The 27,311-nt window shown below is 44.5% G+C and overlaps 1 protein-coding gene across 1 annotated transcript in view; it reads right to left on the reverse strand.

Moving 5' to 3' along the window:
* The window catches only part of ACADL (acyl-CoA dehydrogenase long chain), a 61,631-nt gene that overhangs the window by 26,034 nt on the left and 8,286 nt on the right, over positions 1 to 27,311 (reverse strand). Inside the window, exons 2-6 of the mRNA XM_082260157.1 lie at positions 11,561 to 11,731; positions 8,294 to 8,431; positions 8,049 to 8,213; positions 7,899 to 7,965; positions 1,261 to 1,425 (exon numbers count right to left, since the gene is read on the reverse strand). Of these exons, the coding sequence (XP_082116283.1) occupies positions 1,261 to 1,425; positions 7,899 to 7,965; positions 8,049 to 8,213; positions 8,294 to 8,431; positions 11,561 to 11,731 (706 nt within the window). The remainder of the gene's footprint in view (positions 1 to 1,260; positions 1,426 to 7,898; positions 7,966 to 8,048; positions 8,214 to 8,293; positions 8,432 to 11,560; positions 11,732 to 27,311) is intronic.

A 27,311-nucleotide genomic window follows, 5' to 3' on the forward strand; every position in this document is an offset into this window, starting at 1 on the left:
GGTTGAATGTTTGTAACCCGGGGACCGCCTGTATATATATTTTTTTTTAACCATAGTAAATGCAAGCCGATTTTTACCCATTAAAGCGTGTCAAAAAACTCAAAAGCAAAAAAAACAAAAAAAAACAAAAAAAAAACGTAGATACTGCAGCTTACCAGTCATTTAAATGGTAGTTGCAAAAGTTTAATTTTCAGGCGTTTTATTTCTTTACCCGTTAATCCTACAAACACCACATTTCCTCTTCTAGGCGATGTCACTATGTTCACTCCTACACTTTATCTATCTATGGATGGAGCCACAGTCACCCAGTCTTCTCTGCTGGATCAGATTATAAACTGCACACTGTGGTTCCGCTTGCCGCAAAAAAAGTGTACATTAACCAAGGGCTCAAAATTTTGAGTCCTGAGCTACTAGCCAGGCCTTAAGGGTTACTCGCATCAGTTGCCCCACCCAACCCCTACCATGCCCTGCCCCTAAACACACCCTCCTGAAATAACACGGTTAAATGTTTTTGCATGAATGCAGAAGGTACAAAAATAAATATTAACAACAACTTTATCAGTGCCCATTAGTGCAGCCTCACCCGTACCGGGGAATAGAGGGGAGAGGAAGAGGAAAGCCAGCTGGATAATCATAGCCCGGCACATCACTCGGCAATTCAAATGAAAGCGGTTACAGCGGGGCGACCCCCGCTCTGATTACCAGGCCAGCTTTCCTCTTCCTCTCTCTTCCCCTGGACGATCGCTAGTAGAATGGCCCAAGAGGCAGCCCCACACTCCACTTGCAAAATGGGAGCAGGCGAGTGGAAAATTTGAGGGGTGCATTAACCCACGCTAAAATCACTTCTCTCAACAAAATAAAAATTGCAGACTCTGGTTAGAGTTCAGTTATCTGTGTTTCCCTGGGGCTTTAAACATTTGGAAAATGCCATCTTGCATATAACAAGTGAGCAGATTTTTGACAGTGAAGGCGCTGAATTATAGCCAGAAGCCTCAGACCTATTAAGATTCCTAAGCAGGAGGTGTGAGGAAAGGCTTATTCGTATATATAGTACAGATCAGGAAAGATCCAGTCATTAGTTATGTCACCATAGCTCATATACATTTACTTTTCTCTTCTTTGGAGACCTGAAATGGAAAACATGGCTGCTTATTTGCTCGCTCCACATATGTGTCCTGGGTGTCACTCGCTTCTTTTGTATATGATGAGAAATTAAATTGTAATAAGATTAGTTATGACCTTTTAAAGAAATTATTTTACCTGTGCCTTCAAGCCAATTTTTTCTAGTTTCCGTCCTTTAACAAAGCCTTTAGTGCCATCGTCCACGAGGAAGAGGCTGATGCCATGAGCAGGGGTACGAGCCTCGCGGTTTGTGACAGCAACAACAATTACTACATCGCTCATCCATCCATTTGTAATAAATACCTGTGCAGACAGGACATAGTTTATTAAAAAAAAAAAGCTTTGTGAAAAAAATAGATTAAAAAAATGTATAATAATAAATGTATCTGTCACCAAAATCATGAGTATATTTTTACACAACATGATATTCAAATATTAAAAACACATATGTTGTTAAGTGACCACACACTTACATTAAGTTTTATTGCAGTTCAAGTCAAATCATAAACAGCAACAGCACCACCTACTGTACATGATCAGCACATGCCTGGAAGATGCAGGGTTTGAAACGGCAGCTCTTACAATGAAATTTGAGGCTCGGTTCACACTGATGCGATGCGGGAAGGCTGCGAATTCGCAGCCTGTTCCCGCATTGCACACGCACCCCCGGCAGTTCACACTGACATATGCGATCCGCTGGGGGTGTCAATGTAATCTTAACGACACCCCCAGTTTGATCGCATATCGCAGTGCGATCGTGCAGTTCGCACAGGATCGGATCGCACAAGTGTGAACCGCTGTGCGATCCGATCCGGATGCGGCAGCAAAAATGCCTCCTGTGCGTGTTTGCTGCGGGTGCGATGCGAATTTAGCCATACAAACTGTGTGGCTAAACTCGCACCGCACAGCTGATCGCATGTCATGTCGGAGCAGTGCGCTCCGACATGACATGCGAACCCCGCACACGCAGTAGTGTGAACCAGGGCTAACTCCCAGCTTAAACCAGAAACATTACAATAGATATTTGCTTCAACTTGCTTTCAACTTTTAACCACCATAAAACTGAAATAAAGTATACAAAACACAGCTCCTTTACTGAACCCTGTACTTCTTTCTGGTTAGGGAGTCAAGTTAGGGCACAAAAAGTATTTTTCCTACTAGATGTAAAAAGATGCCCATATGGTGAAACAGAATACTGTACATCACAAATGCTGATATCCATGTCTAAAGCAATTTCCACCTTTGTCAGCAAATGCTAAGTTGTTACGTGCTTCCTATACAGCCCAATCTATTCAGCTTTAAAGGTGGACATGATGGTCAAAGATGGCAATGCAGGGAGAGGTTACTGCCACTCTGACTCAGGAATCAACACTTGGAGAAAGTTCTTTTAGAGCCTAGATCCAGACAAAACTTCTCTTTTTCCGGACAGGGTAGAAAAGAAATAAATGTGTCCCAGGAGGCGGCAAAAATCTCTTTAGTGGGGATGTAGACTGAAATAAAAAATTTTTTTTTCAGTAATTTGGGACAGAGTTATCAGTGTGTGCAAAAAACAAAAACCGCTGTTCATATACACTATATTTTCAAAAGTGTTTATGTGTGTAAATGTTTTAGGTGTGTTTAGGAGAGTTTGGGGTTTTCTGCCAGAAAGCTCCAATCAAAAAACAAACTAGAAGGCTTCCCCCCCCCCCCCCCCACCTTTAAACACTGAGCTTAAAATGCGCCTCTAAATGTCCTAATGTGCATGGACACATAGGATAACATTGAGCTGCTTCTACAGGCAAAACACAAAACTCCAGTGTAGAAGCAGCAATTTTAAAGCCAGTGTGCATGGATCCTTAGGCTACATTCACACCAGTAAGATTTCAGATATGACAATGGAAATCACATGGTTTTCAATGGTGCCCGTTCACATCAATGCAACACAGCATGGGCGGATTTTGAAAAAGGGTTCCTCTACTACTTTGGTGCGATTCCAGCATGATTTTGGCCCCACTAACCACATCCAAGTTACATTACATAATTGCACTGAAAATGGTATTGCAGCAGTGTAAACCCAGCCTTATATATACAGATGACCCCGACGTGGAGAAAAAAAAAAAAAAAAGTGCATTATGAAATGAATTTGAACACACAAATCTTATATAACAGTTCAAAGGGCGATGAGTTGTAACCTACCGCAATCAATAGCAAAAGCTTTTGAGATTAGTGAAACTTTAATCCGTTTGATTTGTTAGGCAATCTCCTTCAGACTACTTTATTAAAGGAAACTTGTATTGAGGGAAACATGGAGGTTATCATGGCTGACTTCTTAAGATGCTGGAGTTCTGGCTGTCACAGCAAACCTTTGGCAGTAATAACACTGACTTCATGACTTAGAACAAGTATGTAGATAACGACTTGATTCTCTGATGTCTCTAATCTACATACATGTTCTGTGTCAGTGACTCAGGAGGTTATTGAAGCTAGGGAGTCAGTATAACAGCCAGGCATCTAGCATTTTTAAAGTATTTGAGAATTGGCATTTTTTCTCATAAAAAGGTTTTGAAGAGTAAAAAAAATAAAAACTGTGTTTGAAGTCTTCACAGGTAACCTGTAAAAAGAAAAATGAAGGCTTTGCTTTCATTAGGAATCTTCTTAAAATGCTAGTTGACTGGCTGGCATGTTGATAAAGTGTATTTAGCGCTTTCTGAATAACTGACCTGCAACAAGTATAAAGATCAGGAGTTATCCTGGGCTGGCCTAAAGTTTGTTTTTTGCCAGTGTGCATTCTTCCTATACATGGCGGTAAAACCAGAATGTTTAGGATTTGCTGTGTGCGCCAATCGATGAGAAAAAAAAAAATGAATAAAATCATAAAAGTAGTAAGTTGTGAGTAGAGATAGAAAAGCCAACTGGAGAAAAAAAAAAAATGAATTTTTCCCTATTTTTTTCAAAGTGTTTTATCCCAGAAAAACTGAAAAAGGAAGTGTGGAATATGTTTGTTTAAAATGATAGGTTCTATATCAATGAAATGTATTTCAAACTATATAATATATATATATTTTTTTTGTTTTATGACTTCTTGTGACTCTCTCAATATGATCGCTAACAGGGTTTTGTTATTTGCGCTATTTGTGTCATTTATGATATGCTCTATTTATCTATTTTTCTATATTCAAAGTCTGAAAGTTTATTTGGGTTACCCACTCCCTATTGGGATTGGATATCCCAGGATATACCAGATATTTATTATTGCATTATATATATTTATTTGCCCTTCTTTTAAAAGGTCATATCCTCACTTCATTGTAATGGGTCCTCCAGTACACACACATGGCTTGAATGTCCATATCCTCCGTGTCTGATTATATCATTTCATTATTCTTTGATTTTTTGCCAATCTGCTCTGCCAGTTTATTGTCAGGGATTTAATTTCCCCACACCCTGGACCGGCACAGGTAAACCTATCCACTGCCAGTGGGAGGCGATTTGGACAAAGGTTTTTGTCTACTTGGTGTTGGCCGTCCAACCTGTGTTGGCAGCTATTGGTTCTCATAGGGTCTCCACACCGCACTGTGGAAGGATCGGCATCACGCGGTGACGCGGATCTTGCTGACTTCCGGTTTGTTGTCTCCATCAGGCTGTCGCCTACTGACGACAACATCCGGTCATCACCCTAGGGGGAGTTGTCTGATCGACTTTCCCGTCGCGCATGCGCACCATATGAGGACACCGAGGTCCGCTATCGGCACCATTTCCCTTTGCTCTCACGGTGAGAGGGAGTGATTTCCTCCTCTCCCGTGAGGATTACCATCTCATCTACAACCATCAGGTCATACATAGATCTACTTGGAAAGCTTTGTGGAAACCGTAGCTTTGACTGGGATGCTCCAGTCACCAAGTGTATTCACCATTGGACTCGTGGTGTAAGTACAAATATATATGGGATTTCAAATGACTCTCTCTTTTCCACTAGTGAATCCTGTTTGGATGTATCTTCTTTGTGGATACTGATATATATATTTTTTTTCTATTATAAGGGCACCGGTTAATACTGGGTGAAAAATTCCCACCTTGCGGTCCTGCTGGGATGTGGTGATATTCCTTGAGGGGCTGACTCCCTCTGTTATCCCTTACTTTGGCAAAATTGGACTTCTAGAATCCTTTGAACATTTAGCAAAACCCAGGAGGGTTCTTTTCCCCCTATACTGCCTATGGATTTTTCTATTATATGGTTAGTGGCAATATAGCTCTATGTGTGTGTACTTCTGGGGGGACCCAAGAGATGAGGATGTATGTGACAAACATAAATGTTTTTTTTCCTATTACAGAAATGGGACAACAATATTTTCCCTGGGGACAACAATATTTTCCCTGAAGAATTGAACTGCAAGTTATTTTAATATTCGAAACGCGTTGGTCACTCCCTCCTCATGGAGGTATATTGGGTCCCTTTCAAATTTGGTCCAAACTTTTGTCATGCCTTTGATTGTAATGTAATTGGTGTTTTTGCACTGTTTTTATCATCTTTGTGATTTATGTGATTTTGTAATTTTTATGAATAACCTTAATAAATGCTTAATTTTTATTTCATGTGTAATAATTGCCCTTAAAATCCTAATTTAGAGGAGAAAAATATTCTTGTATATGTAGTTTCAAACTATATAACATGGAGAGCTTAATGAAAGATTTCTGAGACTTTATGTAAAGTCCTAAATTATTAGTTCTCTCAGCTGAAGACAAGCAAATCCTGGAATACAGTTCAAGTAACACTGTACTTCTGTATCTGCATTTCAGACACTAGGGGACACTGGGGAGGGAAAAGCTCCAATTTAGTTTGCTTGTACCTCCTACAGTTGGTTAGATTATAGTTTGTCCTTTCAGGCTAGCTTAATTGATAAATAAGAGGGTACATTTGTTGGTAAACTACTCAGTAAATTGTTTTTTTCTTTTCCTCCTCTCAGTGAAATGGTGAGAACAAACATGTAGAGTTTGGAAATAATTTCCACAGTGCAATTTCTGCTGAGAGCAAAGTTGCAATTTACAAATATTGTTAGAAAAATTATTCTTTTCAAAATGCTACAAAAAGGATGACAATAAAACACATCCTGGAGTGCCAGAGGTCCCTAGGGACATTAAAATATACTTTATTGAATGCTGTAAAGTGCTGCGCAAACTGTTGGCGCTATATAAATCCTGTATAATAATAATAGCAATAATGATGATGAAATAATGAGGACCATAATGAAAGTGTAAGTCACTTTTCCCCTCCTGAGTTCTCATTCCAGAAACACGTTCTGCTGTTGGATAATCACAAAGTGTTTCAACACCAGCAGCATCTACAAGTAAGGAGGTATTGCAAATCAATGCCTCCCAAAAATATACAATACCCTTTATATAGAAAACGACACCTGAAAATCAGGGGAACATTCATCAAGCTCATCCTAGAGCAATATATGCTTCTGGATCAGCATGGTCAATAACTGAAAATGCATATTGGCAGGTTTTACATTATTATGAGGGAAAGGGAGTGGTTACCTGTTTTCATGCATAGGTAAAATATTTTTAAAGTGATTGTAAAGTCTGTTTTTTTTGGTTAAAAATAACAAACAGGTTATACTTACCTGCCCTGTGAAGTGGTTTTGCTAAGATCCTCCTCTTCTCGGGTCCCTCTTTGGTGCTCCTGGCCCCTCCCTCCTGGCAAGTGCCCCCACAGTAAGCAGTTTGCTATGGGGGCAACCGAGCCGAGCCACAGCTCTGTGTGTCTATTCATACATGATGCTGTGTCCTGGCCCCGCCCCCTCTCTCTCCCAATTGACCAACTGACTGATTGACAGCAGTGGGAGCCAATGACGCCGCTGCTGTGTCTCAGCCAATCAGGAGGGATTCCCGGACAGCCAAGGCAGTCATAGATGGATAGAGATGGGGCTCAGGTAAGTATATGGGGAGCTGCTACACAAGGTTTTTTTTATTTTCATGCAAAGAATGCATGAAGATAAAAAAAAAAAAAAAAAAAAACACCTTCTGACTTTACAACCACTTTAACATATACAGTCCTTGTTATTCTATCTGTAATGAAAGTACAGCTTATTCAGTAAATAAACTAAACTTGCTTTTTAAAATGTATTTTTTATTTTTTTTTTAAATTTCAAGCATAATACTTTTGTTACACTGAAAAGGTGAAATGCAATGTATATAAAGCAACTTTTAATTTGTAAAACTACACCATACAGAATTTTTGCTTTTTTTTTTTTTTTTTTTTTTCTTGAAAACTTTTTTTTTTTTTTGCGGCTTTAAAATGTCCAGATATTTTACATCTCTAGATGTGAGACTGCATTTAGGGGATTCCTATTGTTTGTGGTTTTCCCTTTTACAGGTATTTGTGGAATGGCATGTGGATAATCTCTTTTATAGAGCGCTTATTTACCATAAAAAAAAAAAAAAGGCACACACACCAACGAATGCACCATTAGGCCCCGTTCACACTGGGGCGATCCGCCTTCCAGGGGCGACCTCCGAGGTCACGGTGCGAGCAGCGCGCCGCAACCTCGGAGCGGCCGCCACGGACTTCATAACATTGAAGTCTATGACGGTCGCTCCGGGTCGCCCCAAAGAAGCTCCGGACCCTTTTTCTAAGTCGGAGCGACTTGTGTCGCTCCTATTAGAACGGGTCCGCAGCTTCCCTATGGAAGGCCCCAGTGTGAACGGGGACTAATACCTTGCAACATATACAAGACCCAGAACACAGCAGGCCTAGTGTAAAACGCCATACCGAATGATATTTTCCAATAACTCACCTTGCTACCATTCAAAATCCAATCGCTTCCATCTTTCTTGGCATTAGTCCGCACGCCCTGCAGATCACTGCAATAAGCAACAAGTTATTTTGTTAATCAGAAACAGTAACTGGAGGGACTTGGTGACATTTCTAAATAAGTGCAGCATACCTTCCAGCTCCTGGCTCTGTCATTGCAATGGCTCCTATACAATTCCCAGCCGCCATCTCTGGAATATATTTCTGTATCTGGCTCTTGCTGCCATAACGTGAGATATAAGGCATGACGATATCGGAGTGAAGACTGAAGCCAGGTCCTGTACAATTCACATACATCCTTGGAAAGAGCACACAGGGAATTACAGAGATGACAAAGACAGACAAAGCACATCAGAATGATTGAGTTCAGTCACTTACTGTTCCTCCCACACGACAGCAGAGGAAAGGATATCACCACCAACACCACCATGCTCTTCTGGAATAGCAGCACCAAGAAGACCGTGCTGGCCAGCCTTCTCCCACAATTCCCGGCTCACCTGTCCAGCTTTCTCCCACCTAAGAGAAATGGAATAAGAAATGATCATTCTGTGGTACAATTAGGGCTTCTCTGCAGACCCTATAAATCAGGGGTCTCCAAACTTTCTGAACAAAAAGGGCCAGTTTCAGATTTTAGGGGGGCAATACTGTGACCAGTAGAAGAAAGAAAATATCCTGGTGTTGGTAACAGCACCCCGCTGTTGGTGTCATGGGGAGGCAGTGTGTCCCAATGGCCAGATAAAGGCACGTAAAGGGCCACATCTGGGTCCCAGGTCACAGTTTGGAGACCACTACGAAAAACAATAGCGTGGGCGACCCTTTAACAAGTAAAGTCTGGACTTGGTAGCACGGTGTTTGAGGTTTGCATCTTATGAAATAAAATCATTTTTATCGCGGTCTGTAATCAAGGTTAAAAAAACTGCTGTGGTTTACAGGCCAAATGCAAAATGGCCTAAAATATAACCTTAGGTGGGCACAAGACACTACTGCCAACATAGAGCAACGTTTCTTATCCAATGTATTCAGAAATGTAATCTTGACATATTCAGTGGGTACTTTTACCAGTTGTAGAGAAATTTGTTTCCCCTCCCCCCTCATGTTGGGCTCTAGGTGACTTCCTACCCAGCACTGCAGTGAGTGGGGCAAAGCTCTACCATGAGCCTTCTCATGTAGGCCAGAACCAGCAGCCTGTACTGATGAAACCCACACAATGACACAGTACTGGGTAGGTGTTCTGGTTCAGCAGAATAAGAGTCCCTTCACTCTTAAAGTATGCAGTTGGAGGGGTTCCCTGGCCTGCTACCCATCGGTCCATTCATTAGCTTATGAACAGGCAGCCATAGAAGTTTATGTAGTGCAGTGGTTCTCAAATCCGGTCCTCGGGACCCACTAACAGGCCAGATTTTAAGTATTACCTTGGGGGATGCAGACTAGAATACTGCAATCACTGAGAAGCAAATGAGATCACCTGTGATGTAATTTAGTTATCTTGCAAACCTGGCCTGTTGGTGGGTCCCGAGGACCGGATTTGAGAACCACTGATGTAGTGGACTAGTGGTTGGGACAAGTATGCTCAGCAGTTCAGGAAAAGAATACTAAAGAATGTGGGTGGTCAGAGTTTGCCAGCTGCCACCATGGAAATGTCTGATCCAAGCTCTTCATTTTTACTGAGGAAAGGGACTTTTAAAAAAAAAAAAAAAAAAATAAAAAAAAAAAAAAAAAAAAAGGAGGTTAGATAGAATTTCAGTTAAAGCTTTAAAGAGTCAGTTTTCTACAAACTAATATTCAAGCTTTGGATGGACTCTCAATTTTTCATATTTACCTTCATCACTGAAACTGAAAAACCCCGAATTTTGGTTTCTGTCCAAAATAGAAATAGAGGGGAAATCTTTCAGTGGTGACAACTAGGAATTCTCCCACTTTTTAAGGATTTCCCCTCACTTCCTGTTTTGGCTATGGCACAGGAAGTAAAGGGAAATCTCCAGAATAAGACACAGATCGCCAAAAAACAACCCGAAAGGTTCTATTCGAAACGAGAAAGCGAGTTATGTTTTTAATTGCGTCCTGCCAACTTGATACATCTACTTGCTTGTACTCCGTTTACTAACTTTGCTTTTTTTTTAGTTCCATATTGCTACTTCTATGATTTCTCTCAATTCTTCCTCATTTAATTAACTTTCACCTGTAGCTTGATTTCATATGCCATCTTCTCTCATCTTTTCTTTTTTTTTTTTTTTTTTTTTTATCTTTTCTTGTTTGAACACTATTTTCTATTGCTATTTGGTGTTATCTATTTTGCTTATTTTTAGATCATCTTTGCATCTTTGCAGTTATCGAATTCTGTCTGTCCAACTAAAAATGTATTGCACCAGCCCATCATTACTGATATTTGTAGAATTGCTTTAGTGCTTCACCTATTCCCTAAAAGTTCAAGTGCTAATCTTGCTGGACACAAACGAACGTATATAGACTTGGCATTTGGTGCCCAGTTATAAGAAACCGAACGCCAGAGATACATAAACAGATTTGGTTTATGAATTGCCAAATTGCAAATCTTTGGAAATCTTTTGCCGTTGAATTTGCCATTTGCTATGCTTCATATTCCAATGCCGTCTCTAAAACATTCATATTTAGGCAAATCCAAAGATTTGCAATTTGGCAATTCATAAACCAAATCGGTTTATTTCTGTACCTCTGGCACTCAGTTTCTTATAACTGGGCACCAAATGCCAAGTCAATATACATTCTTTTGTCCTAAAATAAATGGATCTCTTTAAGGGCTGGTTCACACCAGATGTAGCTTGGTGCAGTATTAATCTGCATCAAAAATGCATGCACAGTGGTTTCCATGTATTTCAATGGCCCTAGTTCACAGCAGGGCAGAGCGTTCCAGCGCAGTCAATAAAAGTAGAATGCTACATTTGTTTCTATATGGAACGCGGCAAAACGCATCAAAACGCACATGTCCTTAATTGAAATTTTAAAAAAAACCTTGTGGTGTAAATCGGCCCTAATACCTTAGCGATATAAATAGCACGCTAGCCCAAAAATTCTATTTTGGGATACTCACCCATCAGTTTGAACACCTGTGTTTCAGAAGACTCCCCACAACAATCATTGCCACTGATCCTCTCTCCCACCCAAACCCAGGCTCTGCTACTCCCCACTGTAGACAATCACTTAACCTAATTAATTCTGTACACTTAGCAATTAATGAAAATATAAAGTAAAATAGACCCCATCATGTCCACAGAAACAGAATATGGGCATTTAAATATAGAAATTTCAGAACTAGAGATTTATATGGGCACAAAAAGCATATAGGCAACCCAACACATCAGAAAATACTGGAAAGTCAAGGTTTAATGCAGTGGTCCTCAACTCCGGTCCTCGGGGCCCACTAACAGGCCAGATTTTAAGTATTACCTAGGGGAGATGCAGACTAGAGTACTGCAATCACTGAGCAGCACATGATATCGCCTGTGATGTATTTCAGTTATCTTGCAAACCTGGCCTGTTAGTGGGCCCTGAGGACCAGGGTGGAGGACCACTGGTTTGATGGACCCTATATTTTTAATCAACATTTTCATTTGGAGGACATGGTGAGGAGAACCCAGTTGTGCCTCCCTGAACATAGATTTAACTCACTCAGCATGGTAGGGCGCCACCTCCTGTTGGAAAAATCTTCTAACGCTCTCTCTGAAAATGTCATGATCCGCACTGAAGACACGTCTGGTGCCAATATCCATTAAGGTCCTGGCTTGGGATGTCTCTGGTCGCAGATTCTCCTCATTGTGGCTGGCCTCAGTGTGCTGGCATCTATAGAACAAAAAAACATCCAGAATAAAAAAAATGGTTTTCTGTATTAGTTGTAAGTGAAATTCCTATCACCAACAGACCAAACAAAAACAAGCCTGTTATTTGAATGGGAAAAATACAGAAGTGTGCGTGCTGTGGGGGGGGGGGGCAAACAAGTGTGCGTGGGTGCTGTGGGGGGGGCGAGCAAACAAGTGTGCGTGGGTGCTGTGGGGGGGGGGGCAAACAAGTGTGCGTGGGTGCTGTGGGGGGGCGAACAAACAAGTGTGCGTGGGTGCTGTGGGGGGGGGGGGGCGGGCAAACAAGTGTGCGTGGGGGTGCTGTGGGGGGGGCTAGCAAACAAGTGTGTGTGGGTGCTGTGGGGGGGGGGGGGTCAGGTGAGCAAACAAGTGTGTGTGGGTGCTGTGGTGACTCCAAAGCTGCGCCAACTTTGGTGCAACTTTGGATAGGTACAACTTGGATACGACTTTGGCTTTGACCAGTGATAATGGAGAACTGTTGCACACAAGTTGCATTGTATGACATTCAGGTACAACCGACGTTAATGCAACTTCTGAGGGTTAAAATTGAAGTCTATGGCCCTCAAGGTGCATGAAAGTTGGACCAAAGTAATGCATGAACTACTTTGAACTTGCTGTAACTTTAACCCCTTCGGCTTCAGCGGATTGTACCGGGTGTTGCCTGCAGCTAGAGGCATCACTCTGGTACCGTTGTTTAGAGCCGACGGTCAGCTTTCTTGTAATAGCAAATGATGCGGCTGAGTAGCCGCTCGGTTGTTATTACCAGGATCGGGAGGGGACGTTCCCCCCTCTTCACTGGCTGGCCGAAGACCCGAACAAAGCCAGATTCATGACATCACTTTTGGGTACTGGAGCCTAAAAGGAGCCAGATTTAAAAAAAAAAAAAAAAAAAAAATTACAGTATTCAAAAAAATGCCAAATTTGGCATTTTAAATGCCGAGGAGGGATTTGGGGTCTTTTAGATCCTTCCCTAAAGTGTACCTGTCACCGCCTATGTTTACATTCTTTGTGACAGCAATAAAAGTGATCAAAAAAATTTTTTTTTTTTTTTTTTAAAGGACAGTGTAAAAAAAAAAAAAAAAAAAAAAAAAAAAAAAAAAACGGAATTTTTGTAAAATCTTACCTGTAAAATTCCTTTCTCTGAGTCCTCCGACAGTCGCCGCCTCTTCATATTCGTCACATATGGGGTATTAGACTTTGCTCCGAAGGAGTAGCTAGGCAACAGAATATGTTAACAATAAAGCTTTAACATATCCCACCCTCAAGGGGTGGTCCCCTCAGTCAATACCCTCCTACTTCCTGCAACCATATCTCAGTTTTAGTGGAATAGCAGTAGAGTATACATTCAAACCCCAAAAGAGGGGCGGGGGCGGCGACTGTCGGAGGACTCAGAGAAAGGAATTTTACTGGTAAGATTTTACAAAAATTCCGTTTTCTCTTACGTCCTCCGACAGTCGCCGCCTCTTCATATTCGTCACATATGGGGACGTCCCAAAGCAGTGCAAACATGAGGGGTGGGAAACGCATCCGCGCCGAAAGGCAACGCAGTCTCCACATCAAAGAAAGGAACCTTACCAAAGGAAGGAAACCAGCTGGGCAACAGCAAAAATAAGTGCTCAACAGGAGCAACAACCCAGGAAAAGACAAAAAACCAGGGGATACAAAACTTATCCCAACAGCCAGGAGTCCCCAACAAGGGACCCTAGGGAACAGCCGCACTAAGAACCTTGCGGCCAAAGGAAGCATCCGCCGATGCCTGAACATCTACTTTGTAGAATTTTGTGAAAGTGTGTACGGTCGACCAAGTCGCCGCCTTACACACCTGGGCTACAGAAGCCCCATGACGACAGGCCCAAGACGTACTCAGAGATCTAGTAGAGTGCGCCTTCACAGGCACAGGGGGAACCTTCCCCTGCAAGGCATAGGCCTGTTCAATGGTCTGCCTGATCCATTTGGCAATGGTAGAGGCGGAAGCCGCCATGCCCTTCCGAGGACCCTCTGGAAGAACAAACAAGGAGTCCGTCTTTCGACAAGACTCAGTCAATCTAAGGTAAACCCTAATCGCCCGAACAACATCCAGAGAATGCAATCTCACCTCCTTTGGATGTTTAGGCTTCGTGCACAACGAAGGCAAAACAATATCCTCGTTAAGGTGGAATTCCGAAACTCGTTTCGGCAGAAAAGAAGGATTAGGTCGCAAGACCACCTTATCCAAATGAACAACCAGGTACGGAGACTTGCAGGACAAAGCCGCCAGTTCCGACACTCTGCGAGCCGAAGTGATCGCCACCAAAAAGGCGACCTTTTTGGACAACATAGACAACGAGATCTCCCTGATCTGTTCAAAAGGAGCACGTTGTAACACAGATAGGACTAGATTCAAGTCCCAAGGGGGCAAAGGATCCCTCCTAGGAGGAACCAGATGCCGCACACCCTGAATAAAAGTGCCAACCAAGGAGTTGGAAGCCACGGGACGTTGAAACAGAACGGCCAGCGCAGACACCTGACCCTTTATCGTAGCCAGCGCCAAACGCTGATCGACACCCGTCTGAAGGAAAGACAGCACACGGGAAACCGAGTACGTGCGGGGTGAAAACCCCCTGGACTCACACCAGGCAAAATAGGCCTTCCAAGTACGGTAATAAACCTTTCCCGAGGAAGACTTCCTCGCGTTGATCAAGGTATGAACAACCTCTGGAGAGAGACCCTTCTCCTTCAGGACCTCGGTCTCAACAGCCAGGCCGTCAAAGCCAGCGACTGTAAAGCAGGATGGTAAATCGGTCCTTGAGACAGTAGATCGTCCCGAAGAGGCAGACGCCAGGGGGCGTCGACCGCCAGATTCACGAGGTCTGCGTACCAGGACCGGCGAGGCCAGTCCGGTGCCACAAGAATCACCGTGCTGCGTTCCGAGTGTAACCTGCGAAGGAACCGGGACAGCAACTGAATCGGTGGAAACGCGTACATCAGCCTGTACTGATGCCACGGGGCCACTAACGCGTCCGACGCGTCTGCCCGAGGGTCGCGCGTCCTTGCCACGAACCTCTTCACCTTGTAGTTGAGGCGAGACGCGAACAGGTCCACATCTGGAAGACCCCACTTCGCGCACAACATCTGGAAGACAGCCGGATGGAGAGACCATTCCCCCTGATCCAGGGTCTGGCGACTCAGATAGTCCGCCTGCCAGTTCTCCACTCCCGGAATGTGAACCGCCGTTATCGCCGGGACATGAGTCTCGGCCCAAGACAGAATGTCGGCCACTTCTCGAGCCGCTCGGGCACTCCTGGTGCCCCCTTGGTGGTTGATGTAGGCCACCGCCGTGGCATTGTCCGTCTGCACCCGAACCGGGCAGCCCTGCAGCCGGTCCGTCCAGCGATGAAGACAGAGCCTTATCGCACGCAATTCCAGAATGTTGATCGGGAGGGAAGACTCCCCCTCCGACCAGGTCCCCTGGGCGGACAGAACGCCCAGAACACCACCCCAGCCCGACAGGCTGGCATCCGTGGTGATTATCGTCCACGAGATCGGACGAAACGACTTGCCCCCGGACACCAACGGGGACTGGAGCCACCACAGAAGGTTTTCCCTGGTGCGATGACTCAACGAGATCTGAAGATCCAGAGATTGAGGTCGCCCGTCCCACTTGGACAAGATCTCCGCCTGGAGACCCCGCGTGTGAAACTGCGCGAAAGGAATCGCCTCGAAAGCCGAGACCATCAATCCCAGACATCTCATACACGTCCGCAGAGACGAGTTCGGAACGTCCCTGAGGGACCTGACTTCCTCCTGAAGAGTCCTGAGTTTGTCTTCCGGCAGGAAGACCTTCGCCTGCACCGAGTCCAGTATCATTCCCAGATAGGGAAGACGAACCGACGGACTCAGTGTCGACTTTGGAACATTTATCGTCCAACCGAACTCCTGCAGAGTTTGCATCGTGACAGACAGGTCCTTTTCCAGACCCTGACTGGTCGCAGACCGAATCAGAATGTCGTCCAGATACCCCAGGACAGAAATGCCCTGGGCCCTCAATAATGCCAGAACCGGTGCAAGCACCTTGGTGAAGACCCGCGGAGCCGAGGCAAGCCCAAAGGGCAACGCCACGAACTGGTAGTGATCCTCCGCAATGGCAAATCGAAGGTATCTCTGATGACCCTCGAATATGGGGATGTGAAGATACGCATCCTTCAAATCGATGGAGGCCATGAATTCCCCCGGAACCAGGGCAGCCACCACCGAGCGCAGGGATTCCATGCGGAACTTGCGAACCCGCACAGAGCGGTTCAGAGCTTTCAAGTCCAGAATTGGACGAACCTTGCCCTCCTTTCTGGGCACGGTGAACAGATTGGAATAAAACCCCCGAAATCTGTCCCGATGAGGCACCGGAACCACCACTCCCTGAGCCCTCAGGTCCCGCACCGCCAGGTGCAGATCCCGCAGGCGCTCTTGAGACAGTTGTAGATTTGAGGGAAAAAATCTGCTCTCTGGCCGAGAGAGAAACTCGATCTTGTAACCAGATCGAACGATTTCCAGAACCCATCTGTCCCGCACACGGGCCAACCAGGGCTGAAGAAAACCGAGCAAGCGTCCCCCCACCCCAAAACTGGGTGAGGGCGCCCCTTCAGGCCGAACTGTTATGGGCCGCAGGTCCGGATTGGCCGGACTTCTGTTTCCCAGACCAGGGTTTCCTCTGAGAGCCCTGGCCTTTGAACGGTTTGCCCTTGTAGTGCGGCCGAAAGGCACGAAAGGACCCCTGAGGGGGCCGAAAATTCGCATGCTTCTTCCCAGAAGCCCCCTTAGCCTTGGGGAAATGGGGCAAGAGAGTGCTCTTACCCCCGGTGATCCCCTTAATCAACACATCCAGGGACTCCCCAAAAAGGCGAGACCCATCATAAGGCAGATTGGCTAAGGTTTTACGTGAAGATTGGTCCACCGACCAACATTTCAACCAAACCAGGCGGCGAGACAACACCGCCACGCTGTGCACACGTGCAGCCAACGGAATCAGGTCCAGGTCCGCATCACACAGATACATGACACCCTGGTGGATCTGATCCACCATGTCCAGGGTCGCCGCCGAGGCCGAATCGGCCACTAGGACGCGCCTAAGCATCTGCGTCCAACTTGCGATCGCCTGGGCCGCCATGAGAGAAGCAAATAGAGCCTTAAGCATAGAACCCGTAACAGAATAAGTATGACGGGCAAGAGACTCCAGTCTCCTATCCGTGGCATCACGGAAAACAGGGGATCCCTCTGCAGGAATCGCAGTGGCTTTGTTCAAAACCGCAATTGCATGATCCACTGGTGGAGGCACACACCACCGTTCATCAGTGGCAGGGGAGAAAGGATAACGCAGCTTGAATTTACTTGGTACCGCAAAAGGTTTGCGCAGATCGCGCCATTGATCCTTTACAGCGCGCTGAAAATCAGCATTGCAGGGAAAAACCTGCGGCGTCCTGCGTTTTCTCTGCGTCCCATAAGCCGCCAAGGCAGCGGGGGGACACACTTCGTCCTGCAAACGTAGCGTCTGCTTAATGGAAGCAATCAACTCATCCATGATTGCAAGCTCTTCAGGCGAGCCAGGGGGAGAATTATCAACCCCCTCAACCTCAGCCTCTACCTCAGACCCCACTAGATCAAGAGAGGAGCGGGACCCCGATAGGGGGGTCCCTGCCAGAACAGCCCCATCACCTTCACCCTCAGAATCGGAGGACAGAGTAACTCTGGGCCGTTTAGTAGATTGAGCAGCCACCAGCATTTGCACCTGGGCAGCAAGGCCAGCCACAATAGTGGCTAAATCCCCCCCTGGGGGGGAAACAGCGGTCCCCTGGCTTTCCACCAATACTGTGGGAAACTTGCCCTCCTGAGAATCCATTGCCCCTGTACGCCAGACAACCAAGGGTTAACTGCCCCCTTTCAGCAAGCGCGGTAAGCGCAGCCCACCGCACACACTCAGGCACAATGAGACCCCCACAGGGAATATACAGACTGAATACAGGCAATGGACAACAGGAATAGAAGGATAAAACCTGAGGAGACCCCGCTGCTGCTGCTGCCTCGACCGGTGTTCCAGGAAAAAGGAAGTGATGCTGCCAGGGCGCTCTATGTAAGCCTATGGAGGCTACAAGAAAATGGCCGCCGTGCATGTAAACCATGCGGCCGGAGCGGGCGCCGGTAAAATGGCGTCGTTTGGCGCCGAAACCGCCGCTCCACAGTGCATAAAAACACACACAATTTCATCCCATTATGTGGATACATGTTAGATCGCCGCAGCGATCGCTGTATATGCCCCAACATGCCATTAAAAACATGCCCCACAGCACACAGCTTCCCACACTGCCCAGCCTGACACACACAGTGTCATACAGCTCCCCCCCCTTGCAGCCCACAGCATGCAGCCGAGAGATAGGGAGACAAGCAGTGTGATTTAAAGGCAGGTTACACAGTCCCAGACTGAGACCCCCCCCAGACAGACAGGTCCCCACATAGACACACTTACCTCATATGGCGTGGGGAACCCGCACAGGCGAACAAGCCGCTGCACATGAGGCAGGGAGAGTCGCAATTCAAGACGCACACAATGGCGGTTAAGAAACCGCACAGCGTCCGGTGAGGTAGCCACCTCACCAAACATCCCTGCACCGAACAGGGATGGGTCGTTCACCGTGCCAGGAGCGTTACCTGGCTGAACGCTCGATGGCAGACTGGGAAGCCACTGACCCACGACCTGCGATCAGGGGGATCAGCCCGAGACCCAGTCCGCATGATCCTCTTCGTCCGAAGAACTAACTAATGCTGACAAAAACAACAGCTAAGTAAAGGTAGAGAAAAAACTCAAATAAAATATTAAAAAGAAGAAAGAGTCTGGGACAAAAAGTCCCAGCACAGAGAGAGCCAGCCACTCCTGACAAGCTAGACATTAAAACTGGGATATGGTTGCAGGAAGTAGGAGGGTATTGACTGAGGGGACCACCCCTTGAGGGTGGGATATGTTAAAGCTTTATTGTTAACATATTCTGTTGCCTAGCTACTCCTTCGGAGCAAAGTCTAATACCCCATATGTGACGAATATGAAGAGGCGGCGACTGTCGGAGGACGTAAGAGAAAGAAAGAATTTAAAGTGCCCTGTCCCTCAGTTCTCGTGTGCAGAAGTGAACGCATATGCAAGATGCGCCCGCATATGCAAACGGTGTTCAAATCACACGTGAGGTATCGCCACGATTGTTTGAGCAAGAGCAATAATTCTAGCACAAGACCTCCTCCAACTCTAAATCGGTAACCGTTAAACATTTTTTAAAGCTTTGCCTATGGAGATTTTTAAAGTGGAGCTCCAGTCCTCAATCAATTTTTTTTTTTTTTAAATGCTCTGCTGGGATCGTTAGAGCTTCTAATTTACAATTTTAAAAAAGGTTATTTGTTCCTTCTGCCTTTCTTTTAAAATTAATAAAATCTTACCTGATCGCGGAAGCAGGAAGCCATTGAGATTGTGGGCATCTGAAGCCCAATGGTGTTTAATTCCGGGATTCAGTGCAGCTGGCTACCCAGCAAACACCTCCCGATCTCGTGCCTGCGCTGTGCAGTGTCAATACTGCGCAGTTTCTTCATTAGGCGATTCCCATGGACTCCAGGGATAGATGACGCAGATATCCCAGGAGCCCATGGGAATCATCTGATGACGACATTGCCTAGGCGGCCGGGACCGGAGGTGCCGCGTACACAGATTAAATAACTTTTTTTTAACTAAAATTAAAAAGAAAAATGTATATGTATATGTATATATATATATATATAATCTATTTCGAAATGCACTGCGGATGGCCAAAAGTAAATAAAAAAAAAAATGGGTGAAACTCCACTTTAAGTACCGTAGTTTGTCGCTATTCCACAAGTGTGCGCAATTTTAAAGCATGATATGTTCAGTATCTATTTACTCGGCGTAACATCTTTCACATTATACAAAAAAAGTTTGGCTTATTTTGCAGTTTTATTTTTATTCACGAAAGTGTATTTCTTCCAAAAAAAATTGCATTTGAAAGACCACTGCGCAAATACCGTGTGACATAAAATATTGCAAAGATCGCCATTTTATTCTCCAGGGTCTTTGCTAAAAAAAATATATACAAATGTTTGGGGGTTCTAAGCAAATTTCTAGCAACAAATACTGATTTTAACTTCTAAGCAGCACATGTCAGAAAAAGGCTTAGGCACGAAGGGGTTAAGGTCCCTTTTACACTTGTGCGACTTGTCCTGCGACTTGGGACTGCAAATTCGCATGACAAGTCGTTCTACATAATTTTCAATGGAGTACCCTTCATTTCTGTGGGACTTCAAGTTGCAGCGACTACAAAGTAGTCCCTTGACCTACTTTGGTCCGACTTTGATGCATTTTGAGGTTCATAAACCTTAAGATTAAATAGGGATTGCTTCAAGTCCAGTCAAAAAAAAATTTAAAATCATGCGACTTTTAGGTCACACAAGTATGAAAGGGGCCTTCGTCGTGCATATATGAATGGGTATCATTGCAAAACATGGGGAACGACTTGTCATTCAACTTTGATGTCCAAAGTCACACAAGTGTGAATGGAGCCTTACTCAATGCTTTGCGGCTGTTCAATGCTCCTTTATGATTTGTTTGCTTGACATTACGTACTGCTTTCATCTGCTCAGGTTAAGTCATATGAGCCTCAGTTTGTCCATTGACAGTCATTTTATTTACTAGGTAAGAAGTCTTTACAAGGTGAGAAAATCTTAAGGATGAAGTGACATTTTAGCAGCTGGGTGGGCTTTATCTGTCTGAGCAGATACCAGCTTTACTGTACTATGCTGTCTGCACTAATTGCTCTGGTATGTAAATGTTGCCTGTGGACATTTGAGGTACATAGTCCAAAAGGCACTATAATATCAATGATTAGATAAAAGGCAATAAGCAGGCAGTGTCAGAATGTATAACCATTGGTCTCTCTTTTTGATGTTTAGAAGAAGCCATATTGGAATAATCAATAGGGCAATATGCTATCGTGGCCCCATTTGGGAAAGTTTTTGTTTGAGACTATTTTTGACACTCTCAGAGTCCATTCACACTGCCGCGACTTGTCAGGTGACTTGTCAGCCTGACAAGTCTCGGTCCTCCCGCTCCCACTGTGTAGTACAGGAGCCGTTCTAATAGGAGCGACACAAGTCGCTCCGACTTAGAATAAGGGTCCTGTACTACTTCAGGGCGACCTGAAGGCGACTTGCATTGACTTCTATTATGTGAAGTCCGTGCAAGTCGCGCTGCACATGACTTCACAGGTCACCCCTGAAGTCGAAGCGACCTAATGTGAACGGGGGCTCAGTACCGTGTTTAGGCTTGGGCAGCCCTATACTAATTTTCTTGTTTATGGTTAACTACTTAAAAAGGACCAGGCCTTTTTCTGACAATTACAAGTAAAAAATCTGTATTTTTTGCTAGAAAATTACTTAGAATGCCCAAATTATATATATATATATACACACACATACTTTTTTTTTTTTTTTTTTTAGCAGAGGCCCTAGAGAATAAAATGGATGTCATTGCAGTTTTTTTCATGTCACACGTTTTTTGCTCATCGGTTTTTTAAACGCATTTTTTTTGTTTTGGACAAAACGCCACACTTTAAATGAATTCAAAAAATACAATACACAATAAATACGCCAATATTTTAGTCAAATATAAAAGATGATGTTACGCCAAATAGATACCCAACATGTCATGCTTTAAAATTGCATACGCTCGTGGAATGGCGCCAAACTACAGTACTTAAAATCTCTATAGGCGACACTTTAAACATTTTTACAGGATACCAGTTTAGAATAAAGGCCCGTACACACGTACCGATCGTCGTCATACAAACGTCGGCGGACGAAAGATCTGCCGATTGTACGCGTGTTAGTATGGTGCCTCCGACAGCTGTCTGCGCACAATCCGCGGACAAAAGTCTTTCTTGCAAACATGAAAATTTTTGTCTGCGGACACCAGAACGGACGATTGTTCGCCTGTCAGTACAGAATTCGGCCGACAGACCGCAGATTTGCAAGACTGGGCATGCTCAGAAAATTAAAAACACAGGGAAAGTTAACCATTACATGACATCACTTCTGCAGTCAGCTGAAGTCTGCAGACAAAATTCTTGTGCTGTCCTTGTGCTGTCTTTGCACTTTTCAACAGACACCGACATCCCGGGGAGAAAAGACGAACATTTGTATGACGACGATCTGCGTGTGTGTACGGGGCTTTAGAGGAGGTCTAGTCCTAGAATTAGAGCTCTCACTCACACATTCGCGGCGATACCTCGTGTAATTTGAACACGGTTTACATAAATGGGGGCGTGACCTATAACCATTGCACGTGAGCGCTTTAAACTTTTAAAAACTTTAAATTTATTACACTTTTCCTTTCATTTTTTTTTTTTGAATCACCTTTATTGCTAATCGCAAGAAATGTAAACATCGCTTGCAATAGCAATACAGCATGACAGGTCCTCCTTATGAAGAGATATGGGGTCAATAAGACCCCAAATTTCTCCTCTACCTTTGAAAGCAAAAGATCAAAACACGTTTTTTGATCTTTTGTTTTAAGAAAAAAAAAAAAGCCTTGTTCACATGGCCCAATAACCGGAAGTTACATCATGAGGGCATAGAGCTAAGCGGCGGCCATCTTGCCATCGCTCATCTCTTTGCCAAGCCACAACTGGTGGCTGATTGGTTCCTGGGCACACTGATCCGTAAGGTAAGCCCTTGTTTTGGACTGTTTCTTACTGCTGCAAGGGAATCTTCTTTTGCAGTCATTCTGACTAATAAAACTTAAAAACAGGCAGAAAGCCCTTAAACCTACTTGCTGGCATCACCTTCTAACAATGCATCTTAACCTCACTTCCGGTTCAGTGTGAGGACATCATTGACTCCGCCCCAACGAGTTTCCTATCTAGTCATGTGACTTCCTTGATGCATGGTTAGAAGGTGATGTCGATTACACACTGTATACCTACAAGCCATATAGCCATGTGCACTGTTTAAATCACACTGTTACCCGTGGGAGTGTATTATATGGGTTTTAATAAAAATTTTAATGTAAATATGGTAAAGTGCAAGGACGGCCTATTTTTGATTTAATTTGAGCTCTGAATGTCTGGGGATCCAATTTCCTTGGAGCAGAAGCAGCTGGTGAATCACAAGATATCCCATACCCGTGGATTTAACCCCTGTGTGGGAAAGGTGCGCAGTGACCTTATTTAGGTCTATTATAGAGATAAGCGCATAATACTACTGGTGGTGGAGATCACATGGTGCAGTGCTTTGGGATACGTATTACTAGTACAAGCAGCATACTAACAAGCAGACAGTGTTGACACAGACTTTTGAATAATTATTTTGTTTGTACTGAACTTTAGTCCAGTATTCATATAAACAGAGGTTCTCACCACTACTCACTACATACACTATATGTTGAGGAAACTACTTGCAAAATGCAGATTTACTTACCACATTGTGTAATAGTTTAACTTGTGGTTGTTTCAGGACACAGGTTTATTTAAACAGGGTCACGTTCTTTTAATAACTTGAGTTCAATGCTTAATATTGAGACGGTAAATGAGAAGTAATGACTTAAATGTGTAGGAAGTCTGCACTACTATTCACATTCGCATAGGGGTATCCACCACTATTCACATTCGCATAGGGGTATCCACCACTATTCACATTCGCATAGGGGTATCCACCACTATTCACATTCGCATAGGGGTATCCACCACTATTCACATTCGCATAGGGGTATCCACCACTATTCACATTCGCATAGGGGTATCCACCACTATTCACATTCGCATAGGGGTATCCACCACTATTCACATTCGCATAGGGGTATCCACCACTATTCACATTCGCATAGGGGTATCCACCACTATTCACATTCGCATAGGGGTATCCACCACTATTCACATTCGCATAGGGGTATCCACCACTATTCACATTCGCATAGGGGTATCCACCACTATTCACATTCGCATAGGGGTATCCACCACTATTCACATTCGCATAGGGGTATCCACCACTATTCACATTCGCATAGGGGTATCCACCACTATTCACACAGCTACTATTATATAAGGGGGCAACACTAAACATCTTTGCTAATCAGTTTGTAAATGTAAAATGCATCCAAACAATCCCTCTGCACAGTCCATGTACTCCAGACTCCTTCTTAGCTTGACCACTTGCAAGGAAACTGCAGCTCACACAATGGCTTCAATATGCTTATGCTTAACTAAATAATGAACGTTTAGCATAACTTAGGGTCCTTTCACACGGTCCGCCTTCATAGGCGGATCCGTGCTGCTCAGCAGGGGATCGTAAACACAGATCCCCGCTGAGCAGGAAGGTGACAGCTCCCTCTCCGATCTGCGAGTGGAGAGGGAGATGTAAGAGCCCCATGCATCTCTATGGGGCATTCGGATGGAAAATATGGGACATCCGTCCGGATTTCACGGACAGGATCGGATGCGGATGGCAGCGGGTGTCAGCGGACATGTCTCCGCTGACATCCGCTGCCCCATAGGGATGCATGGAGGATCTGATCCGCCTAAAAAACTGACAGGCGAATCTGATCAGAGCGGTCTTGTGAAAGAACCCTTAGGCCCCTTTCACACGTGCGGTCTGTTTGTCCGTTTTTCATCCATCTGTTGACGGATGAAAAACAAACAGACATCAATGCATCTCTATTTAAAAACGTATGACAATGGATGATCATCCGTTAACATCCGTTTTCATCCGATTCCATCAATGTCCATTTTTTGGAACGGATGAATGCCCTATTTCATCCGTCAAAACGGATGTAAAACGGACAAACAGTCCGTTTTTCATCTGTTTTTGCATTGGTAGTGGATGTAAAAAAAAAAACTGATGAAAAACTGATACATTTTGACGTGACTAAACTGATGAACTGAACGGACCGTATGTGTGAAAGGGGCCTAAGGGCTCTTTCACACGGCCGCTCCGTATGTCCGTATATCACCCCACCCGTTTGCGGGTGATATACGGACATAATGCTTGTCAATTGGATTGCGATTTTCGTCCTTTCAGTTCTGTTCCGTTTTTTGGAAGAACAGAACCCTATTTTTCTTCCGTTAAAAAAAACTGAAAGGAAGCAAAATCGGATGGCAGCGGTGTCATCCGCTGACCCACAATCCCCATAGACATACATTATGTCCGTATATCATCCGCAAACGGATGGGATGATATGCGGACATGCGGAGCGGATGACACAAGTGTCATCCGTGTCCGTCAAAAAAAAAAAAAAAGTGCTGCAGCGGAAGAAGAAATCGGAACAGCCACGTGAAAGAGCCCTAAATCTCCTCCTCACTGGGTGCCACCTGGCAATGTAAGGGATACATGTTTGGTATGTCTAGGTGTGTGGGAAGAAGGAGAGGGTACAGGGTAAGTAATACTGCCCCTTCCTCTACCCCCTGGACAGAAAGAGCATTTAGGTAAAATTTTTTGATCAGCTTTAAACCGGTCACTTCATTAGCCCATCAACACAGACCCTAAGGCAGGTGTCATGGGGACAGGTGTCACCATTAGAGGATTTCTCCTCTATTCCTATTCCAATGACAACTTTAAGATGTGGCCACAGTCAAAAAAAAAAAAAAAAAAAACCACACCCCCAACACTTGTGGCTTTAGATATACTATAAAAAACAAATATAGTAGGTAGAATATAGAGGTGAAACCCAATATAGGGCATTCCCAAGGTCACCGTAGAAGGCAGCCAGGTCAGCCCTAGAGATCTCAGCCTGCTCATTCACTATGGCAGCCGGCCAGCTCTAGACATCACATGGTCTCTCTAATATAAGCCGTGAATGGAAATTGAGGGTAAACAAACCTACTTAAAAGGGAAACTTCACATTTGCCCAAAAAACTGTATTGCTCTGTTCCTGTTGGGGGAGAAAATAAATTCAAAGTGCAACCATGGATGCAAAAATGCGTAGTGCTTCCTGAGCTTGTTCCTCTGCTGTTACAATCATGACAGGGAAAGTTGTGGACATCTTCAAAGAGGTGATGTGACATCCACTATACTGTACACATAAAAGGAAAAACTGAATTTTTGTAAAATCTTACCTGTAAAATTCCTTTCTCTGAGTCCTCCGACAGTCGCCGCCTCCTCTAAGTCATCACAATTGGGTATTGTCCACCTATCCGTAGGAATAGCTAGGCATATAGACTTAGTCAAAAGACAAAAGGCATTAGCATATACACACCCACGGTGGCTGTCCCATCTGGTCAATACCCCCCCTGCATCACCACTCCCAACTCAGTTTGGTAGCATAGCAGTAGGTAATAAGAACCCCAAAAGAGGGGCGGGGACTGTCGGAGGACTCAGAGAAAGGAATTTACAGGTAAGATTTTACAAAAATTCCGTTTTCTCTTGTGTCCTCCGACAGTCGCCGCCTCCTCTAAGTCATCACTATTGGGATGTCCCAAAGCAGTATAGACATGAGGGGTGGGAGACGCAACCGTAGAAAAGGCAACGCAGTACCCACATCAGAGAAAGGAATCTTACATGCACCGTAAGAACCAACTGGGCAACAGAAAAAAACAATGCTCAACAGGAGCAACAGCCCAGGAAAGCAAATGCCAACAGCCAGGGACCCAGAGAAAAAAATTCAAGGGTCCATCATGGCACAGCCGCACTGAGAACTTTGCGGCCAAAAGAAGCATCAGCTGATGCCAGAACGTCTACTTTGTAGAACTTGGAAAATGTGTGCACCGACGACCAAGTCGCCGCCTTGCACACCTGGGTCACCGAGGTCCGATGCCAACAGGCCCAGGAAGTACTCAAAGACCTGGTAGAATGCGCCTTAACAGGGAAGGGCGGAACCCGTTCCTTCAAGGCATAGGCCTGCTCAATGGTCTGTCTGATCCACTTGGCAATAGTCGCTGCTGATTATTCCTGATTGCTAGGCAAACTAAAACTGAGTTGGGAGTGGTGATGCAGGGGGGGTATTGACCAGATGGGACAGCCCCCGTGGGTGTGTATATGCTAATGCCTTTTGTCTTTTGACTAAGTCTATAGGCCTAGCTATTCCTACGGATAGGTGGACAATACCCAATTGTGATGACTTAGAGGAGGCGGCGACTGTCGGAGGACGTAAGAGAAATCCCATTTTAAAATATTAACCACATTAATTTCATTGTATGCTCAGACTGAAAGTCACAAAAAAAAAAAATGTATTGGATGCACTTAAAAGCAGAAACTATTCTTCGATATTTAGATTTCATTTGGAAAGTAACATATATCCTAGGACTTTCGCTTTGGATAGAATTGGGGTGGATGAGAACCCCCTTCAGGTTTTTATTGCTGTTCCTGTTAGGTAAAGTCACCCTCTCTATTTGCTTTGGTGACCACTGTCATCAGGACAATAAGTGATGGAAAATCCAAAATCTTACAGTTGTCACCAGAACAAGACACACAGGTACATCTTCCGATGAAGACATCTGTTCTGGTGACAATTGTGTAAGGAGGGATTTCCCTTCACTTAGAGAGATTGTCTCCTACTT

This window comes from Pelophylax lessonae (assembly GCF_965119305.1).
Source record: "Pelophylax lessonae genome assembly, chromosome: 6".
NCBI lineage: Eukaryota > Metazoa > Chordata > Amphibia > Anura > Ranidae > Pelophylax > Pelophylax lessonae.